Consider the following 20487-nt stretch of genomic DNA (forward strand, 5'->3'; position numbering starts at 1 on the left):
TTTTCACCATTTTTGTTTGTGGCGCCTGGTCTGTTTGAAACTCCAGTCTCCTTTTTCTCCTAATAGGGGGAAGGGTGCTTATTTTTCCTGTTCCCTGCTGTATGAAAATACGTTTTTGCGTATGGTCCACTTCGGTGGATTGCAGCTCTTCCTCAAACCTATGCTTTCGCATCTGAGAGGACAGTGATTGCTCCTCTGTATAAGAGCCTGGACCTGGGTCGGTTACGGGTTGTTTCGGCACCGAAACCCTGCCTGTATCTTTTTTCGGCTCCGAGGTGGCTTTTTTCTTTTTTGGAGTCGAAACCTCTCGGCGTCGATCTTCGTCGGTGCCGCTGTCTCGGCGTCGAGCCGTTTCTACACCGCTATCTCGGTGTCGTTGCTTTTCTCCAGCACTTTCTCGATCCCGAGAAGGCTGCGTGCCGGTGTCTCGACCGGAGTCGGACGATCTCGGCACTGTGTGGGCCTTTTTCGGTGCCGATGGTCGGTCACCGAATTTATGGGTGGAGCCATGGCCTGGTGGCAGTGGCGTCCCCTGGGCCTTGTCACTTTTCTTATGTGTTGTTTTCGACGTTCTTACTCACGGTTCTTTGATCGTCGAATTCCTCGGAGTCCGATTCATGGATCGAAAAGGTTTCTTCTTCCTCTTGTTCCTCGAACTCTCGGTGCGCTGTCGGCGTGGACGCCATCTGAAGTCTCCTGGCTCGACGGTCACGGAGTGTCTTTCGGGACCGGAACGAGCGACAGGCCTCGCAAGTCTCCTCACTGTGCTCAGGTGACAGGCACAGGTTACAGACCAAATGTTGGTCTGTATACGGGTATTTGTTGTGGCATTTGGGACAAAAACGTAACGGGGTCCGTTCCATCGGCGTTGTTCGACACGCGGTCTGGGCCGACCAGGCCCCGACGGGGGATCGAAAACTACCCCGAAGGGCACCGGAGCGCGTCGATCTTCGATGCGGTGTTGAATCTAACTACGCCGATCCCGAACGCAACAATACCGACGAAAATCTTCAGATATTTACTAACTTTCCGCTCCGAAACTCGGAGCGACAGGAACACGTCCGAACCCGATGGTGGAAAGAAAACAATCGAAGATGGAGTCGACGCCCATGCGCAATGGAGACAGAAGGAGGAGTCACTCGGTCCCGTGACTCGAAAGACTTCTTCGAAGAAAAACAACTTGTAACACTCCGACCCAACACCAGATGGCGAGCTATGCAGAACATGTGTATCTACAGCGACAGATGCCATCGAACATATCTTTTCTTAGTTTATTTTAAGAACCACAGGTTCAAATTCTACATGTAATATCTCATTTGAAAGGTATGCAGGTAAGTACTTTAGGAACTTTGAATAATTACAGTAGCATATATACTTTCAAATAAAACACAAATAGCTGTTTTTAAAAGTGGACACTTAGTGCAATTTTCACAGTTCCTGGGGGAGGTAAAGTATTTTTAGCAGGTAAGTAAATCACTTACAGGTCACAGTTTTGGGTCCAAGGTAGCCCACCGTTGGGGGTTCAGAGCAACCCCAAAGTTACCACACCAGCAGCTCAGGGCCGGTCAGGTGCAGAGGTCAAAGAGGTTGCCCAAAACACAGGCTTCAATGGAGAGAAGGGGGTGCCCCGGTTCCAGTCTGCCAGCAGGTAAGTACCCGCGTCTTCGGAGGGCAGACCAGCGGGGTTTTGTAGGGCACCGGGGGGGGGACACAAGTCAGCACAAAAAGTACACCCTCAGCAGCGCGGGGCGGCCGGGTGCAGTGTGTAAACAAGCATCGGGTTCTCTGTAGGTTTCAATGGGAGACCAAGGGGTCTCTTCAGCGGTGCAGGCAGGCAAGGGGGGGGGGGGCTCCTCGGGGTAGCCACCACCTGGGCAAGGGAGAGGGCCTCCTGGGGGTCACTCCTGCACAGAAGTTCCGTTCCTTCAGATGCTGGGGGCTGCGGGCGCAGGGTCTTTTCCAGCCGTCGGGACTTTAGGTTCAGGCAGTCGCGGTCAGGTGGGAGCCTCAGGATTCCCTCTGCAGGCGTTGCTGTAGGGGCTCAGGGGGGACAACTTTGGTTACTCACGGTCTGTGAGTCGCCGGAGGGTCCTCCCTGAGGTGTTGGTTCTCCACCAGTCGAGTCGGGGTCGCCGGGTGCAGTGTTGCAAGTCTCACGCTTCTTGCGGGGATTTGCAGGGGTCTTTAAATCTGCTCCCTCTGTGACAAAGTTGCAGTTCTTTTGGAGCAATGCCGCTGTCCTCAGGAGTTTCTTGTCTTTCTTGAAGCAGGGGCAGTCCTCTGAGACTTGAGTCTGGGTTTTTGGAGCTGCCCAGTCCAGAATAGTCTGGATCTTAGGCTGGGAGTGGCTGAACTTGGCCTCCACCTACAAGGTGTCCCAAGTAAACCACAGTTTCCTGCCCTATCTGGCATTTGGATGCCTTGATAGAGAGGCCCTGCAGATTGCAGAGCCTTCAAAACCTTCTTCAGGTGGACCAGGTGATCCTGCCAGTTGGAGCTAAAGACAGCAATATCGTCAAGATAAGCTGCACTGAAGGACTCCAAGCCAGCAAGGACTTGATTCACCAACCTTTGAAAGGTGGCAGGGGCATTCTTTAAACCAAACGGCATAACAGTGAACTGATAATGCCCATCAGGTGTGGAGAATGCTGTCTTTTCTTTTGCTCCAGGGGCCATTTTGATTTGCCAGTACCCTGCTGTTAAGTCAAAGGTACTTAAGAATTTTGCAGCCCCTAATTTATCAATCAGCTCATCAGCTCTAGGAATGGGATGGGCATCTGTCTTGGTGACAGAATTAAGTCCTCTGTAGTCCACACAAAACCTCATCTCTCTCTTCCCATCTTTGGTGTGAGGTTTGGGAACTAAGACCACTGGGCTAGCCCAGGGGCTGTCCGAGTGCCTCAATTACTTCCAATTCCAGCATCTTGTGACTTCCACCTTGATGCTTTCCTTAACTTGGTCAGACTGTCTGAATATTTTGTTTTTGACAGGCATGCAGTCTCCTGTGTCCACATCATGGGTACACAGGTGTGTTTGACCAGGGGTTAGGGAAAATAGCTCAGCAAACTGCTGCAGGACCTTCCTACAGTCAGATTGCTGTTGGCTAGAGAGGGTGTCTGAATAGATCACTCCATCCACTGAGCCATCTTTAGGGTCTGATGAGAGGAGATCAGGGAGAGGCTCACTCTCAGCTTCCTGGTCCTCATCTGTTACCATCAACAGATTTACATCAGCCCTGTCGTGGAAGAGCTTTAGGCGGTTGACATGGATCACCCTCTTGGGGCTCCTGCAAGTGCCTAGGTCCACCAGGTAGGTGACCTGACTCTTTTTCTCTAGGATTGGGTAAGGGGCCACTCCATCTGTACTGAAGTGCCCTGAGAGCCACAGGCTCCAAAACCCAACCTTTCTGCCCTGGTTGAAATTCAACCATTGCAGCCTTTTTGGTCATACCAAAACTTCTGGAGCTGTTGGCTGGCCTCAAGGTTTTTGCTTGCCTTTTCCATGTACTCTGCCATCCTTGAGCGAAGGCCAAGTACATAGTCCACTATGTCTTGTTTAGGCTCATGAAGAGGTCTCTCCCAGCCTTCTTTAACAAGAGCTAGTGGTCCCCTTACAGGGTGACCAAACAGAAGTTCAAAGGGTGAGAACCCTACTCCCTTCTGAGGCACCTCTCTGTAAGCGAAAAGCAGGCATGGCAGGAGGACATCCAATCTCCTTTTGAGTTTTTCTGGGAGCCCCATGATCATGCCCTTTAATGTCTTGTTGAATCTCTCAACAAGGCCATTAGTTTGTGGATGATATGGTGTAGTGAATTTATAAGTCACTCCACACTCATTCCACATGTGTTTCAGGTATGCTGACATGAAGTTGGTACCTCTGTCAGACACCACCTCCTTAGGGAAACCCACTCTGGTAAAGATACCAATGAGGGCCTTGGCTACTGCAGGGGCAGTAGTCGACCTAAGGGGAATAGCTTCAGGATACCTAGTAGCATGATCCACTACTACTAGGATGTACATATTTCCTGAGGCTGTGGGAGGTTCAAGTGGACCCACTATGTCCACACCCACTCTTTCAAAGGGGACCCCCCACCACTGGAAGTGGAATGAGGGGGGCCTTTGGATGCCCACCTGTCTTACCACTGGCTTGACAGGTGGGGCAGGAGAGGCAAAACTCCTTAACCTTCTGGGACATATTGGGCCAGTAGAAGTGGTTGACTAACCTCTCCCACGTCTTGGTTTGTCCCAAATGCCCAGCAAGGGGAATATCATGGGCTAAGGTCAGAATAAACTCTCTGAAACCCTGAGGCACTACCACTCTCCTAGTGACACCAGGTTTGGGATCTCTTGCCTCAGTGTACAGGAGTCCATCTTCCCAATAGACCCTATGTGTTCCATTTTTCTTGCCTTTGGACTCTTCAGCAGCTTGCTGCCTAAGGCCTTCAAGAGAGGGACAGGTTTCTTGCCCCTTACACAACTCTTCCCTTGAGGGTCTGTAAGGAAATGCTTCCTTGGCATGGTTGCCCCCTGACTTTTTGCCTTTGCTGATGCTATGTTTACAATTGAAAGTGTGCTGAGGCCTGCTAACCAGGCCCCAGCACCAGTGTTCTTTCCCTAACCTGTACTTTTGTATCCACAATTGGCAGACCCTGTCATCCAGATAAGTCCCTTGTAACTGGTACTTCTAGTACCAAGGGCCCTGATGCCAAGGAAGGTCTCTAAGGGCTGCAGCATGTCTTATGCCACCCTGGAGACCTCTCACTCAGCACAGACACACTGCTTGCCAGCTTGTGTGTGCTAGTGAGAACAAAACGAGTAAGTCGACATGGCACTCCCCTCAGGGTGCCATGCCAGCCTCTCACTGCCTATGCAAGTATAGGTCAGTCACCCCTCTAGCAGGCCTTACAGCCCTAAGGCAGGGTGCACTATACCATAGGTGAGGGTACCACTGCATGAGCATGGTACCCCTACAGTGTCTAAACAAAACCTTAGACATTGTAAGTGCAGGGTAGCCATAAGAGTATATGGTCTGGGAGTTTGTCAAACACGAACTCCACAGCACCATAATGGCTACACTGAAAACTGGGAAGTTTGGTATCAAACTTCTCAGCACAATAAATGCACACTGATGCCAGTGTACATTTTATTGCAAAATACACCCCAGAGGGCACCTTAGAGGTGCCCCCTGAAACTTAACCGACTGTCTGTGTAGGCTGACTAGTTCCAGCAGCCTGCCACACTAGAGACATGTTGCTGGCCCCATGGGGAGAGTGCCTTTGTCACTCTGAGGCCAGTAACAAAGCCTGCACTGGGTGGAGATGCTAACACCTCCCCCAGGCAGGAGCTGTGACACCTGGCGGTGAGCCTCAAAGGCTCACCCCTTTGTCACAGCCCAGCAGGGCACTCCAGCTTAGTGGAGTTGCCCGCCCCCTCCGGCCACGGCCCCCACTTTTGGCGGCAAGGCTGGAGGGAACAAAGAAAGCAACAAGGAGGAGTCACTGGCCAGTCAGGACAGCCCCTAAGGTGTCCTGAGCTGAGGTGACTAACTTTTAGAAATCCTCCATCTTGCAGATGGAGGATTCCCCCAATAGGGTTAGGATTGTGACCCCCTCCCCTTGGGAGGAGGCACAAAGAGGGTGTACCCACCCTCAGGGCTAGTAGCCATTGGCTACTAACCCCCCAGACCTAAACACGCCCTTAAATTTAGTATTTAAGGGCTACCCTGAACCCTAGAAAATTAGATTCCTGCAACAAGAAGGACTGCCCAGCTGAAAACCCCTGCAGAGGAAGACCAGAAGACAACAACTGCCTTGGCTCCAGAAACTCACCGGCCTGTCTCCTGCCTTCCAAAGAACTCTGCTCCAGCGACGCCTTCCAAAGGGACCAGCGACCTCTGAATCCTCTGAGGACTGCCCTGCTTCGACGACAAGAAACTCCCGAGGACAGCGGACCTGCTCCAAAAAGACTGCAACTTTGTTTCAAGAAGCAGCTTTAAAGAACCCTGCAACTCCCCGCAAGAAGCGTAAGACTTGCAACACTGCACCCGGCGACCTCGACTCGGCTGGTGGAGAACCAACACCTCAGGGAGGACTCCCGGACTACTCTACGACTGTGAGTACCAAAACCTGTCCCCCCTGAGCCCCCACAGCGCCGCCTGCAGAGGGAATCCCGAGGCTTCCCCTGACCGCGACTCTCTGAAACCTAAGTCCCGACGCCTGGAAAAGACCCTGCACCCGCAGCCCCCAGGACCTGAAGGACCAGACTTTCACTGCAGAAGTGACCACCAGGAGTCCCTCTCCCTTGCCCAAGTGGAGGTTTTCCCGAGGAAGCCCCCCCCTTGCCTGCCTGCAGCGCTGAAGAGATCCCTTGCTCTCTCATTTACTTACATTGCGAACCCGACGCCTGTTCTAACACTGCACCCGGCCGCCCCCGCGCCGCTGAGGGTGAAATTTCTGTGTGGGCTTGTGTCCCCCCCGGTGCCCTACAAAACCCCCCTGGTCTGCCCTCCGAAGACGCGGGTACTTACCTGCAAGCAGACCGGAACCGGGGCACCCCCTTCTCTCCATTCTAGACTATGCGTTTTGGGCACCACTTTGAACTCTGCACCTGACCGGCCCTGAGCTGCTGGTGTGGTAACTTTGGGGTTGCTCTGAACCCCCAACGGTGGGCTACCTTGGACCAAGAACTGAACCCTGTAAGTGTCTTACTTACCTGGTAAAACTAACAAAAACTTACCTCCCCCAGGAACTGTGAAAATTGCACTAAGTGTCCACTTTTGAAATAGCTATTTGTGAATAACTTGAAAAGTATACATGCAATTGAAATGATTCAAAGTTCCTAATGTACTTACCTGCAATACCTTTCAAACAAGATATTACATGTTAAATTTGAACCTGTGGTTCTTAAAATAAACTAAGAAAAGATATTTTTCTATAACAAAACCTATTGGCTGGATTTGTCTCTGAGTGTGTGTACCTCATTTATTGTCTATGTGTATGTACAACAAATGCTTAACACTACTCCTTGGATAAGCCTACTGCTCGACCACACTACCACAAAATAGAGCATTAGTATTATCTCTTTTACCACTATTTTACCTCTAAGGGGAACCCTTGGACTCTGTGCATGCTATTCCTTACTTTGAAATAGCACATACAGAGCCAACTTCCTACAGGGTCCCCCTGGGCCTAAGAGCTCAACCTGGTAAGGTTCCAGCTCCATAGGCTCAGTTCCCTCAGAGGGCAGAACTTCTTCCTGAGAAGAGAGGCTCTCTTTTTCTTGTTGTGTTGCAGCTGGTTTCCCAGCTGACTTTCCTTTTCTCTTGGTAGGCTGGGCCTTTCTTCCAGACTCCAGCTCTACTTTTTCACCCTGTGCCTTGCACTGTGCCCTTGTCTTGACACACACCAGTTCAGGGATACCCAGCATGGCTGCATGGGTTTTCAGTTCTACCTCAGCCCATGCTGAGGACTCCAGGTCATTTCCAAGCAAACAGTCTACTGGGATATTTGAGGAGACCACCACCTGTTTCAGGCCATTGACCCCTCCCCACTCTAAAGTTACCATTGCCATGGGATGTACTTTAGTCTGATTGTCAGCATTGGTGACTGGATAAGTTTGTCCAGTCCGGTATTGGCCAGGGGAAACCAGTTTCTCTGTCACCATAGTGACACTGGCACCTGTATCCCTCTGGCCCTCTACACTGGTCCCATTAATTAAGAGCTGCTGCCTGTATTTTTGCATGTAAGGGGGCCAGGCAGCCAGTGTGGCTAAATCCACCCCACCCTCAGAGATTAATGTAGCTTCAGTGCGACACCTGATTTGCTCTGGGCACACTGTTGATCCCACTTGGAGACTAGCCATTCCAGTGTTAGCTGGAGTGGAGTTTGAAGTGGTATTTTTCTTGGGACAGGCCTCGTCTCCAGTTTGGTGTCCAGGCTGATTACAGCTACGACACCAGGCCTTTTTGGGATCAAAGTTTTTACCCTTGTACCCAGAATTGTTTTGTGAAGAGGCTCTGGGCCCACCCTCCTGTGCAGGTTTTTGGGGGCCTGTAGAAGACTCTTTACTATTTTTGTTTTTGGCTGTCTCACCACCCTTCCCCTGGGGAGGTTTTGTGACCCCTTTCTTTTGGTCACCCCCTGTGGAAGTTTTGGACACCCTAGTCTTGACCCAATGGTCCGCCTTCTTTCCCAATTCTTGGAGAGAAATTGGTCCTAGGTCTACCAGATGCTGATGCAGTTTGTCATTGAAACAATTACTTAATAGGTGTTCTTTCACAAATAAATTGTACAGCCCATCATAATTACTTACACCACTGCCTTGAATCCAACCATCTAGTGTTTTTACTGAGTAGTCTACAAAGTCAACCCAGGTCTGGCTCGAGGATTTTTGAGCCCCCCTGAATCTAATCCTATACTCCTCAGTGGAGAATCCAAAGCCCTCAATCAGGGTACCCTTCATGAGGTCATAAGATTCTGCATCTTTTACAGAGAGTGTGAGGAGTCAATCCCTACACTTTCCTGTGAACATTTCCCAAAGGAGAGCACCCCAGTGAGATTTGTTCACTTTTCTGGTTACACAAGCCCTCTCAAAAGCTGTGAACCATTTGGTGATGTCATCACCATCTTCATATTTAGTTACAATCCCTTTAGGGATTTTCAACATGTCAGGAGAATCTCTGACCCTATTTATGTTGCTGCCACCATTGATGGGTCCTAGGCCCATCTCTTGTCTTTCCCTTTCTATGGCTAGGATCTGTCTTTCCAAAGCCAATCTTTTGGCCATCCTGGCTAGCTGGATGTCCTCTTCACTGGAGTTATCCTCAGTGATTTCAGAGAGGTTGGTCCCTCCTGTGAGGGAGCCCGCATCTCTGACTATTATGCTTGGAGTCAGGGCTTGAGAGGCCCTGTCCTCCCTAGATAGGACTGGTAGGGGGGAAATCACCCTCCAAGTCACTATCATCATCCTCTGAGTTGCCATCCTCAGAGGGGTTGGCCTTTTCAAACTCTGCCAACAGCTCCTGGAGCTGTAGTTTGGAAGGTCTGGGGACCATTACTATTTTCTTTATTTTACAGAGTGACCTTAGCTCCCTCATCTTAAGATGGAGGTAAGGTGTGGTGTCGAGTTCCACCACATTCACATCTGTACTGGACATTATGCTTCTAAAAGTTGGAATACTTTTTAAGAATCTAAAACTAGTTCTAGAATCTAATTCAAACTTTTACCAAACTTTTAAACTCTAAAAGCAATGCTAACAGGGACTAACACAAGGCCCTAGCAGGACTTTAAAGAATTTAAAAAATGATTTTTGCAATTTGAAATTTTTCTAATGACAATTTTTGGAATTTGTCGTGTGATCAGGTATTGGCCGAGTAGTCCAGCAAATGCAAAGTCTTGTACCCCACCGCTGATCCACCAATTTAGGAAGTTGGCTCTGTATGTGCTATTTCAAAGGAAGGAATAGCATGCACAGAGTCCAAGGGTTCCCCTTAGAGGTAAGATAGTGGCAAAAAGAGATAATACTAATGCTCTATTTTGTGGTAGTGTGGTCGAGCAGTAGGCTTATCAAAGGAGTAGTGTTAAGCATTTGTTGTACCTACACACAGGCAATAAATGAGGAACACACATTCAGAGACAAATCCAGCCAATAGGTTTTGTTATAGAAAAATATCTTTTCTTAGTTTATTTTAAGAACCACAGGTTCAAATTCTACATGTAATATCTCATTTGAAAGGTATTGCAGGTAAGTACTTTAGGAACTTTGAATAATTACAGTAGCATATATACTTTTCACATAAAACACAAATAGCTGTTTTAAAAGTGGACACAGTTCCTGGGGGAGGTAAAGTATTGTTATTTTTAGCAGGTAAGTAAATCACTTACAGGTCACAGTTTTGGGTCCAAGGTAGCCCACCGTTGGGGGTTCAGAGCAACCCCAAAGTTACCACACCAGCAGCTCAGGGCCGGTCAGGTGCAGAGGTCAAAGAGGTGCCCAAAACACATAGGCTTCAATGGAGAGAAGGGGGTGCCCCGGTTCCAGTCTGCCAGCAGGTAAGTACCCGCGTCTTCGGAGGGCAGACCAGGGGGGTTTTGTAGGGCACCGGGGGGGGGGGGGGGGGAAGAGACACAAATCAGCACAAAAAGTACACCCTCAGCAGCGCGGGGGGCGGCCGGGTGCAGTGTGTAAACAAGCGTCGGGTTCTCTGTAGGTTTCAATGGGAGACCAAGGGGTCTCTTCAGCGGTGCAGGCAGGCAAAGGGGGGGGCTCCTCGGGGTAGCCACCACCTGGGCAAGGGAGAGGGCCTCCTGGGGGTCACTCCTGCACTGAAGTTCCGTTCCTTCAGGTGCTGGGGGCTGCGGGTGCAGGGTCTTTTCCAGCCGTCGGGACTTGAGGTTCAGGCAGTCGCGGTCAGGGGAGCCTCGGGATTCCCTCTGCAGGCGTCGCTGCGGGGGCTCAGGGGGGACAACTTTGGTTACTCACGGTCTCGGAGTCGCTGGAGGGTCCTCCCTGAGGTGTTGGTTCTCCACCAGTCGAGTCGGGGTAGCCGGGTGCAGTGTTGCAAGTCTCACGCTTCTTGCGGGGATTTGCAGGGGTCTTTAAATCTGCTCCTCTGTGACAAAGTTGCAGTTCTTTTGGAGCAGTGCCGCTGTCCTCAGGAGTTTCGTGTCTTTCTTGAAGCAGGGCAGTCCTCTGAGGATTCAGAGGTCGCTGGTCTTTTGGAGAGCATCGCTGGAGCAGGTTTCTTTGGAAGGCAGGAGGCAGACCGGTAAGACTGGGGCCAAAGCAGTTGGTGTCTTCTGTTCTTCTTCTGCAGGGGTTTTTCAGCTCAGCAGTCCTCTTCTTCTTGTAGTTTCAGGAATCTAAATTCTTAGGTTCAGGGAAGCCCTTAAATACTAAATTTAAGGGTGTGTTTAGGTCAGGGGGGTTAGTAGCCAATGGCTACTAGCCCTGAGGGTGGGTACACCCTCTTTGTGCCTCCTCCCAAGGGGAGGGGGTCACATCCCTAATCCTATTGGGGGAATCCTCCATCTGCAAGATGGAGGATTTCTAAAAGTTAGAGTCACTTCAGCTCAGGACACCTTAGGGGCTGTCCTGACTGGCCAGTGACTCCTCCTTGTTATTCTCATTATTTCCTCCGGCCTTGCCACCAAAAGTGGGGGCCGTGGCCGGAGGGGGTGGGCAACTCCACTAGCTGGAGTGTCCTGCGGTGCTGGAACAAAGGGGTGAGCCTTTGAGGCTCACCGCCAGGTGTTACAGCTCCTGCCTGGGGGAGGTGTTAGCATCTCCACCCAGTGCAGGCTTTGTGACTGGCCTCAGAGTGACAAAGGCACTCTCCCCATGGGGCCAGCAACATGTCTCTAGTGTGGCAGGCTGCTGGAACCAGTCAGCCAACACAGATAGTTGGATACAGTTTCAGGGGGCACCTCTAAGGTGCCTTCTGGGGTGTGTTTCACAATAAAATGTACACTGGCATCAGTGTGCATTTATTGTGCTGAGAAGTTTGATACCAAACTTCCCAGTTTTCAGTGTAGCCATTATGGTGCTGTGGAGTTCGTGTTTGACAAACTCCCAGACCATATACTCTTATGGCTACCCTGCACTTACAATGTCTAAGGTTTGGCTTAGACACTGTAGGGGCACAGTGCTCATGCACTGGTGCCCTCACCTATGGTATAGTGCACCCTGCCTTAGGGCTGTAAGGCCTGCTAGAGGGGTGACTTATCTATACTTGCATAGGTCGTGAGAGGCTGGCATGGCACCCTGAGGGGAGTGCCATGTCGACTTACTCATTTTGTTCTCACCAGCACACACAAGCTGGCAAGCAGTGTGTCTGTGCTGAGTGAGGGGTCTCCAGGGTGGCATAAGTCATGCTGCAGCCCTTAGAGACCTTCCCTGGCATCAGGGCCCTTGGTACCAGAGGTACCAGTTACAAGGGACTTACCTGGATGCCAGGGTGTGCCAATTGTGGATACAAAAGTACAGGTTAGGGAAAGAACACTGGTGCTGGGGCCTGGTTAGCAGGCCTCAGCACACTTTCAATTCAAAACATAGCATCAGCAAAGGCAAAAAGTCAGGGGGTAACCATGCCCAGGAGGCATTTCCTTACAATATATAAATAAATTTGAACTGTTTTCAGAGACTAGGAGCAACTGTTTAGAAGAAACCGTGGAGAAACAGTCCTGAGCCTTCTAACTTTACTTAGACAAAGATTTATCACAAACGATCCAATTCATGACACAATCATGTTGTGTAAATGTGAAAAGTATATTGTAGGAAGTTGGCTCTGTATGTGCTATTTCAAAGTAAGGAATAGCATGCACAGAGTCCAAGGGTTCCCCTTAGAGGTAAAATAGTGGTAAAAATAGATAATACTAATGCTCTATTTTGTGGTAGTGTGGTCGAGCAGTAGGCTTATCCAAGGAGTAGTGTTAAGCATTTGTTGTACATACACATAGGCAATAAATGAGGTACACACACTCAGAGACAAATCCAGCCAATGGGTTTTTGTATAGAAAAATATCTTTTCTTAGTTTATTTTGAGAACCACAGGTTCAAATTCTACATGTAATATCTCATTCGAAAGGTATTGCAGGTAAGTACTTTAGGAACTTTAAATCATAAAAATTGCATGTATACTTTTCAAGTTATTGACAAATAGCTGTTTTAAAAGTGGACACTTAGTGCAATTTTCACAGTTCCTAGGGGAGGTAAGTTTTTGTTAGTTTTACCAGGTAAGTAAGACACTTACAGGGTTCAGTTCTTGGTCCAAGGTAGCCCACCGTTGGGGGTTCAGAGCAACCCCAAAGTCACCACACCAGCAGCTCAGGGCCGGTCAGGTGCAGAGTTCAAAGTGGTGCCCAAAACACATAGGCTAGATTGGAGAGAAGGGGGTGCCCCGGTTCCGGTCTGCTTGCAGGTAAGTACCCGCGTCTTCGGAGGGCAGACCAGGGGGGTTTTGTAGGGCACCGGGGGGGACACAAGCCCACACAGAAATTTCACCCTCAGCAGCGCGGGGGCGGCCGGGTGCAGTGTAGAAACAGGCGTCGGGTTCGCAATGTTAGTCTATGAGAGATCTCGGGATCTCTTCAGCGCTGCAGGCAGGCAAGGGGGGGATTCCTCGGGGAAACCTCCACTTGGTCAAGGGAGAGGGACTCCTGGGGGTCACTTCTCCAGTGAAAGTCCGGTCCTTCAGGTCCTGGGGGCTGCGGGTGCAGGGTCTCTCCCAGGCGTCGGGACTTTGGATTCAAAGAGTCGCGGTCAGGGGAAGCCTCGGGATTCCCTCTGCAGGCGGCGCTGTGGGGGCTCAGGGGGGACAGGTTTTGGTACTCACAGTATCAGAGTAGTCCTGGGGTCCCTCCTGAGGTGTTGGATCTCCATCAGCCGAGTCGGGGTCGCCGGGTGCAGTGTTGCAAGTCTCACGCTTCTTGCGGGGAGCTTGCAGGGTTCTTTCAAGGCTGCTGGAAACAAAGTTGCAGCCTTTCTTGGAGCAGGTCCGCTGTCCTCGGGAGTTTCTTGTCTTTTCGAAGCAGGGGCAGTCCTCAGAGGATGTCGAGGTCGCTGGTCCCTTTGGAAGGCGTCGCTGGAGCAGGATCTTTGGAAGGCAGGAGACAGGCCGGTGAGTTTCTGGAGCCAAGGCAGTTGTCGTCTTCTGGTCTTCCTCTGCAGGGGTTTTCAGCTAGGCAGTCCTCCTTCTTGTAGTTTGCAGGAATCTAATTTTCTAGGGTTCAGGGTAGCCCTTAAATACTAAATTTAAGGGCGTGTTTAGGTCTGGGGGGTTAGTAGCCAATGGCTACTAGCCCTGAGGGTGGGTACACCCTCTTTGTGCCTCCTCCCAAGGGGAGGGGGTCACAATCCTAACCCTATTGGGGGAATCCTCCATCTGCAAGATGGAGGATTTCTAAAAGTTAGAGTCACTTCAGCTCAGGACACCTTAGGGGCTGTCCTGACTGGCCAGTGACTCCTCCTTGTTGCTTTCTTTGTTCCCTCCAGCCTTGCCGCCAAAAGTGGGGGCCGTGGCCGGAGGGGGCGGGCAACTCCACTAAGCTGGAGTGCCCTGCTGGGCTGTGACAAAGGGGTGAGCCTTTGAGGCTCACCGCCAGGTGTCACAGCTCCTGCCTGGGGGAGGTGTTAGCATCTCCACCCAGTGCAGGCTTTGTTACTGGCCTCAGAGTGACAAAGGCACTCTCCCCATGGGGCCAGCAACATGTCTCTGGTGTGGCAGGCTGCTGGAACTAGTCAGCCTACACAGACAGTCGGTTAAGTTTCAGGGGGCACCTCTAAGGTGCCCTCTGGGGTGTATTTTGCAATAAAATGTACACTGGCATCAGTGTGCATTTATTGTGCTGAGAAGTTTGATACCAAACTTCCCAGTTTTCAGTGTAGCCATTATGGTGCTGTGGAGTTCGTGTTTGACAGACTCCCAGACCATATACTCTTATGGCTACCCTGCACTTACAATGTCTAAGGTTTTGTTTAGACACTGTAGGGGTACCATGCTCATGCACTGGTACCCTCACCTATGGTATAGTGCACCCTGCCTTAGGGCTGTAAGGCCGGCTAGAGGGGTGTCTTACCTATACTGCATAGGCAGTGAGAGGCTGGCATGGCAACCTGAGGGGAGTGCCATGTCGACTTACTCATTTTGTTCTCACTAGCACACACAGGCTTGTAAGCAGTGTGTCTGTGCTGAGTGAGGGGTCTCTAGGGTGGCATAAGACATGCTGCAGCCCTTAGAGACCTTCCTTGGCATCAGGGCCCTTGGTACTAGAAGTACCAGTTACAAGGGACTTATCTGAATGCCAGGGTGTGCCAATTGTGGATACAATGGTACATTTTAGGTGAAGGAACACTGGTGCTGGGGCCTGGTTAGCAGGGTCCCAGCACTCTTCTCAGTCAAGTCAGCATCAGTATCAGGCAAAAAGTGGGGGGTAACTGCAACAGGGAGCCATTTCTTTACATATATATACTGACTCCATTGAGTCGAATTACTCCCAATACAGTTAGCCATTCTATGCCACACTTGTTTAAAATGTTGCTCATTTTGTTCGTTCTAGGAACGTTATACGCACTGCAGTGTTCAAGTGATCGGATAAACCTTACCTGTGTCTAGAAGATGATGGTGTTCTCCTCCTCCTTGATCGGGACCTCGATCTTGAATGCCTCCGCTTATCATCTTTCTTATCTAACAAAGAAGAAATATTTCAGAAAACTTGCAGGATAATCAAAATGAACGTACAAGATTGATGTGTTAAACATAAAGATAGTGCTACTTTGTGCCCAAATATAATCAAACTTAGTATCTGTAACTTTTGATCCAGAATCAAATATCATCAAGCAAAGCAAATATTTCTTGGCGGTCTTTCGTATCACAATAGTAAAGCAACTTAGGTGCTGCTTTTAATTTTCTGTACCAAACAATTTACATCTGTCTCCACCTCGGGGGTTTCAGTGGCCATCTGCTCAGCTATCATTCTCAGTCCAGATTACCAAAACATGCTGGCTCTCAACCTGAGGGTAGAAATCTCTTCAGAATGATCTTGTCTGCTACCTCATACACCTTAACACAACTCATACAAACACTGATTGCACAACTGCTTCAAGCACTACAGAAAATGAGGACGCGTCAGTCTACTATTAAAGCCAACCCACTAGAGATGAAAAATGTTAAGGTTATTTGGATCATTTCTGCCATCTTTGGAAAATGGATGCTGTTAGTAAACATTAACTCCTGTACTATTACCTTCGGTCAACTCACGGCATACCAAACCGTGGACTGTTAAAGAACAGGTGCCTCAACACTTGGACTTTAAAAAAAAAAAAAAAAAACGAAATCTAAATTGGTAAACTAACATACCCCCAGACTTCACGCTCTACAAACATCCTTTAACCAGAGTGTGCTTCAGTGCCGTTCAAATTCTGGGGATTGGGCATTATGACCAGAGGGGTTGAATGCAGAGTACAGGAGTGGGAACTGAAAGGTTTGGCAATTTTATATACATGCAAAAGGCCTCAGTAAATCTCTGAGAATGGCAGTAAGTGGTAGAATGAAATGAGACAGTAAAAGGCCTAGCCCAAGTATCCACTACTGGGCTAGCATTTAAAGCAAAGTGCTTACATAAAGTGTACAGGAGGTGGCAGAACAGGCTTCAATTCGCATATCAATGTGCTGAGGTTGTGTGCCATCTAGTGATAGGTGCAGTTACGCAGTACAAACACACCGCTGCTCTTGACCGTCTTTGGAGAGGAATCAGTTTATACTGCGTAATGCCGACTCACAACCACATTCAAAATCCACAAATCCCTTTCCCTACCAACGCCACACCGCTTCCAAAAAAAATTCACCTAGGACCCTTAGTAGGACTATCGAGTAGGCAGTGAGGAAAACTTCAGACTATCTTTATTTAGACTCCCAAAGGAAGCCTCAAACACAGGGATGTGAAATCACAGCTTAATCCAATCTGAACCACTGTTTATCACACTGTGCAAACTCCATTGTTTTTTTTTTTTTTTTTTTTTTTTTTTTTTTAAATCGCTGCAATTACCGGGAGGGATCATCAGTCCAAACTGGTAGTTTACACACATTTCGAATGGGAATACATTCCCAGGCATATTTTAACTCTCCTGTGCCATTTCTGTGAGGTACAGCTCAGGCTGCCATGGAAAGAAATTTTGAAACTTATGTTGGGGCACACCGAGGCTATACAGAGCGACTAACTTAGAACAGAAATAATGAATGGAAATGCAAGTATTAGCCATACATATGTAATTACTCAGTGGGCACTTTATCACATTTGTTATGAATTACATCACAATACAGAGAAAAGGGGAGGAAAGAAAATAACAAATCTTAACATTGGCATAGCCAATCAGTCTCGGCAATGGGAAGGCTTAATTAGGGCTACGCAAGAGGCACTTTATTATTGACACTACTTAAGTTTGTTTAGGTTTTTAGGGTTATTGCACAATGTGCCTATGTCTTCTTTCCTGGAATTCTTAAATCTGCCAACACCAAGCTGGCACATTTCTAAATGTTGTGCTCACGTCAGGCAGCTCACCTTAGTGGTGGGATTGACCTGAGGGGTGGACTCAACTGTCTGAATGCTACATTTCAATCTGTCCAGGTGCCAATTGGGCCCTGAGGCAGAGGGGGGGTTGGCATCTCTCCTTTGAGTGAAGCCAGATCTGCATACCAAGGGTGGTAGGCTTCTTTGAAGACCCCTGCCCTGGAATCCAGATTAGCAGGTCTTCTGTTGGGTGATGTGTATAAACACCTCACCCAGATCAGGTGTTGTCCCCGACTACCGAGATTAAAGGTTCTCATCCTAGAGGGCAGAATCTTGTCTGGTGGTGGCAAGCTGGGTAAAACTAGTCGGTTCCCACACAGATAGCTGGTAGGTTTTCAGGAGGGCATCCCTAAGGTGCCCTCTGGGTGCATGTGTTAATAAATCCATCAGTGTGTTTTTTTTTTTTTTTTAATACAAGTTGTTACCAAACAACCCTATTTTCAGTGAAGCCATCATGTCGCTGGGGGAAGTCGTAGTGACCTTTGTCCAGCACACGTACTTCAAATGGGTTTCCTGCTCACTCACTCTGCTTACGAATCGACAGACATAGCAAGGGCATATTTGCGCTTACAGATGTCCTCACGTGTACCATAATGCACCATGCCATAGGTCTATAAGGCCTGCTGTAGTAGTGCCTTACACATATTGCATGGGTAAGGGGACATGGCACACAGGGTGTGTGCCATCTCTTGTTTTCACTTTCAGATGAAGCAAGACACGCAGCCTGCAATGGCAGTCTGCATGTGTTAGGTGAGAGGTCCCTGAGGACAATACAGCCCTTGGTGACCCTCTTTGGTATCCATGCCGTAGGTACCAGGGGTACCATAGATTTTGCCAATTGGGGAAACTGTGCAGTTTTGGTAAAGACGTGTGGCACTTGAAGGAAGTTGGCTCTGTATGCACTATTTCAAAGTAAGAAATAGCACGCACAGAGTCCAAGGGTTCCCCTTAGAGGTAAGATAGTGGCAAAAAGAGAATTCTAATGCTCTATTTTGTGGTAGTGTGGTCGAGCAGTAGGCTTATCAGAGGGTAGTGTTAAGCATTTGTTGTACACACACAGGCAATAAATGAGGAACACACACTAAGACAATTCTAGGCCAATGGGGTTTTATATAGAAAATGAAAATGTCACTTACCCAGTGTACATCTGTTCATGGCATCAGTCGCAGTAGATTCGCATGTTTTGCATAGCTCGCCATCTGGTGTTGGGCCGGAGTGTTACAAGTTGTTTTTCTTCGAAGAAGTCTTTCGAGTCACGGGACCGAGTGACTCCTCCTTTTGTCTCCATTGCGCATGGGCGTCGACTCCATCTTCGATTGTTTTTCCCCGCAGAGGGTGAGGTAGGAGTTGAATTGTAGTAATAGTGCCCATGCAATGGATTGACTAAGTATGTACCTATTTAAGGTTGAGATGATATATATACAAATAGTTGAAGGTAACTTCCGAACTGCTACAGGCTCCCGGGGAGGCGGGTGGGCACATGCGAATCTACTGCGACTGATGCCACGAACAGATGTACACTGGGTAAGTGACATTTTCAGTTCGATGGCATCTGTCGCTGTAGATACGCATGTTTTGCATAGACTAGTAAGCAGTTATCTCCCCAAAAGCGGTGGCTCAGCCTGTAGGAGTGGAAGTAGTTTGAAATAATGTTCTTAATACGGCTTGACCTACTGTGGCTTGTTGTGCGGATAACACGTCTACACAGTAGTGCTTTGTGAATGTGTGAGGCGTAGACCATGTGGCTGCCTTACATATTTCTTGCATTGGGATGTTTCCTAGAAAGGCCATGGTAGCACCTTTCTTTCTGGTTGAGTGTGCCCTTGGTGTAATGGGCAGCTGTCGTTTAGCTTTAAGGTAGCAGATTTGGATGCATTTAACTATCCATCTGGCTATACCTTGTTTTGATATTGGGTTTCCTGCATGAGGTTTTTGAAATGCAATAAATAGTTGTTTAGTCTTTCTGATGTTCTTTGTTCTGTCAATGTAATACATCAATGCTCTTTTGACATCTAATGTATGTAGTGCCCTTTCAGCTACGGTATGTGGCTGTGGAAAGAACACTGGAAGTTCCACTGTTTGATTTAGATGGAACGGTGAAATAACCTTTGGCAAAAATTTAGGATTAGTCCTTAGGACGACCTTATTCTTGTGTAGTTGTATAAAAGGTTCTTGTATTGTAAACGCCTGAATCTCGTTTACTATTCTAAGGGAAGTAATGGCGATGAGAAATGCAACCTTCCAGGTTAGGAACTGTATTTCGCAGGAGTGCATGGGTTCAAAAGGTGGACCCATAAGTCTAGTTAGGACAACATTTAGGTTCCATGAAGGAACAGGTGGTGTTCTTGGTGGTATAATTCTCCTAAGGCCCTCCATGAATGCTTTAATGACTGGTATCTTATATAGGGAAGTTGAATAGGTAGTCTGCAAGTATGCAGATATTGCTGCAAGGTGTATTTTAATGGAAGAGAAAGCCAGGTTAGATTTTTGTAAGTGAAGCAAGTAGCCCACTACATGTTCTGGAGTTGTGTGTAATGGTTGTATTTGATTAATATGACAGTAGCAAACAAACCTCTTCCATTTACTTGCATAGCAGTGCCTGGTGGATGGCCTTCTGGCTTGCTTTATGACTTCCATACATTCTTGGGTAAGTTGTAAGTGCCCGAATTCTAGGATTTCAGGAGCCAGATTGCTAGATTCAGCGATGCTGGATCTGGGTGTCTGATCTTTTGGTGGTGTTGTGTCAACAGATCTGGCCTGTATGGCCGCAATTTGATGTGGGGTACTACTGATAGGTCTAGCAGCGTTGTGTACCAGGGTTGCCTTGCCCAAGTTGGTGCTATTAATATGAGTTTGAGTTTGTTTTGACTGAGTTTGTTTACCAGGTAAGGAAGGAGAGGGAGAGGAGGAAAAGCGTAAGCAAATATCCCTGACCAGTTCATCCATAGGGCATTGCCTTGGGACTGTTTGTGTGGGTATCTGGATGCGAAGTTTTGGCATTTTGCGTTCTCCTTCGTCGCAAACAAGTCTATTTGAGGTGTTCCCCAGAGTTTGAAATAGGTGTCCAGAATTTGGGGGTGAATTTCCCATTCGTGGACCTGTTGGTGATCTCGAGAGAGATTGTCTGCGAGTTGATTTTGGATCCCTGGTATAAATTGTGCTATTAGGCGAATTTGGTTGTGAATTGCCCAACGCCAAATCTTTTGTGCTAGCAGGCTTAACTGCGTGGAGTGCGTCCCCCCCTGCTTGTTTAGATAATACATTGTTGTCATGTTGTCTGTCTTGACGAGAATGTATTTGTGAACTATTATTGGTTGGAAAGCTTTTACTGCTTGAAAGACTGCTAGAAGTTCTAGGTGATTTATATGCAGTCTTGTTTGATGTACGTTCCATTGTCCTTGTATGCTGTGCTGATCGAGGTGTG

At 48.5% G+C, this 20487-nt stretch overlaps 1 protein-coding gene across 2 annotated transcripts in view; it reads right to left on the reverse strand.

Moving 5' to 3' along the window:
• SRSF11 (serine and arginine rich splicing factor 11) overlaps window positions 1-20487 on the reverse strand; it is a 235644-nt gene that overhangs the window by 96581 nt on the left and 118576 nt on the right. For both annotated transcript variants that reach the window (XM_069232448.1, XM_069232447.1), the window contains exon 7: window positions 15100-15181. In XM_069232448.1, coding sequence (XP_069088549.1) covers window positions 15100-15181 — 82 coding nt within the window. The remainder of the gene's footprint in view (window positions 1-15099; window positions 15182-20487) is intronic.

Source organism: Pleurodeles waltl, chromosome 4_2 (assembly GCF_031143425.1).
Source record: "Pleurodeles waltl isolate 20211129_DDA chromosome 4_2, aPleWal1.hap1.20221129, whole genome shotgun sequence".
NCBI classification, from domain to species: domain Eukaryota; kingdom Metazoa; phylum Chordata; class Amphibia; order Caudata; family Salamandridae; genus Pleurodeles; species Pleurodeles waltl.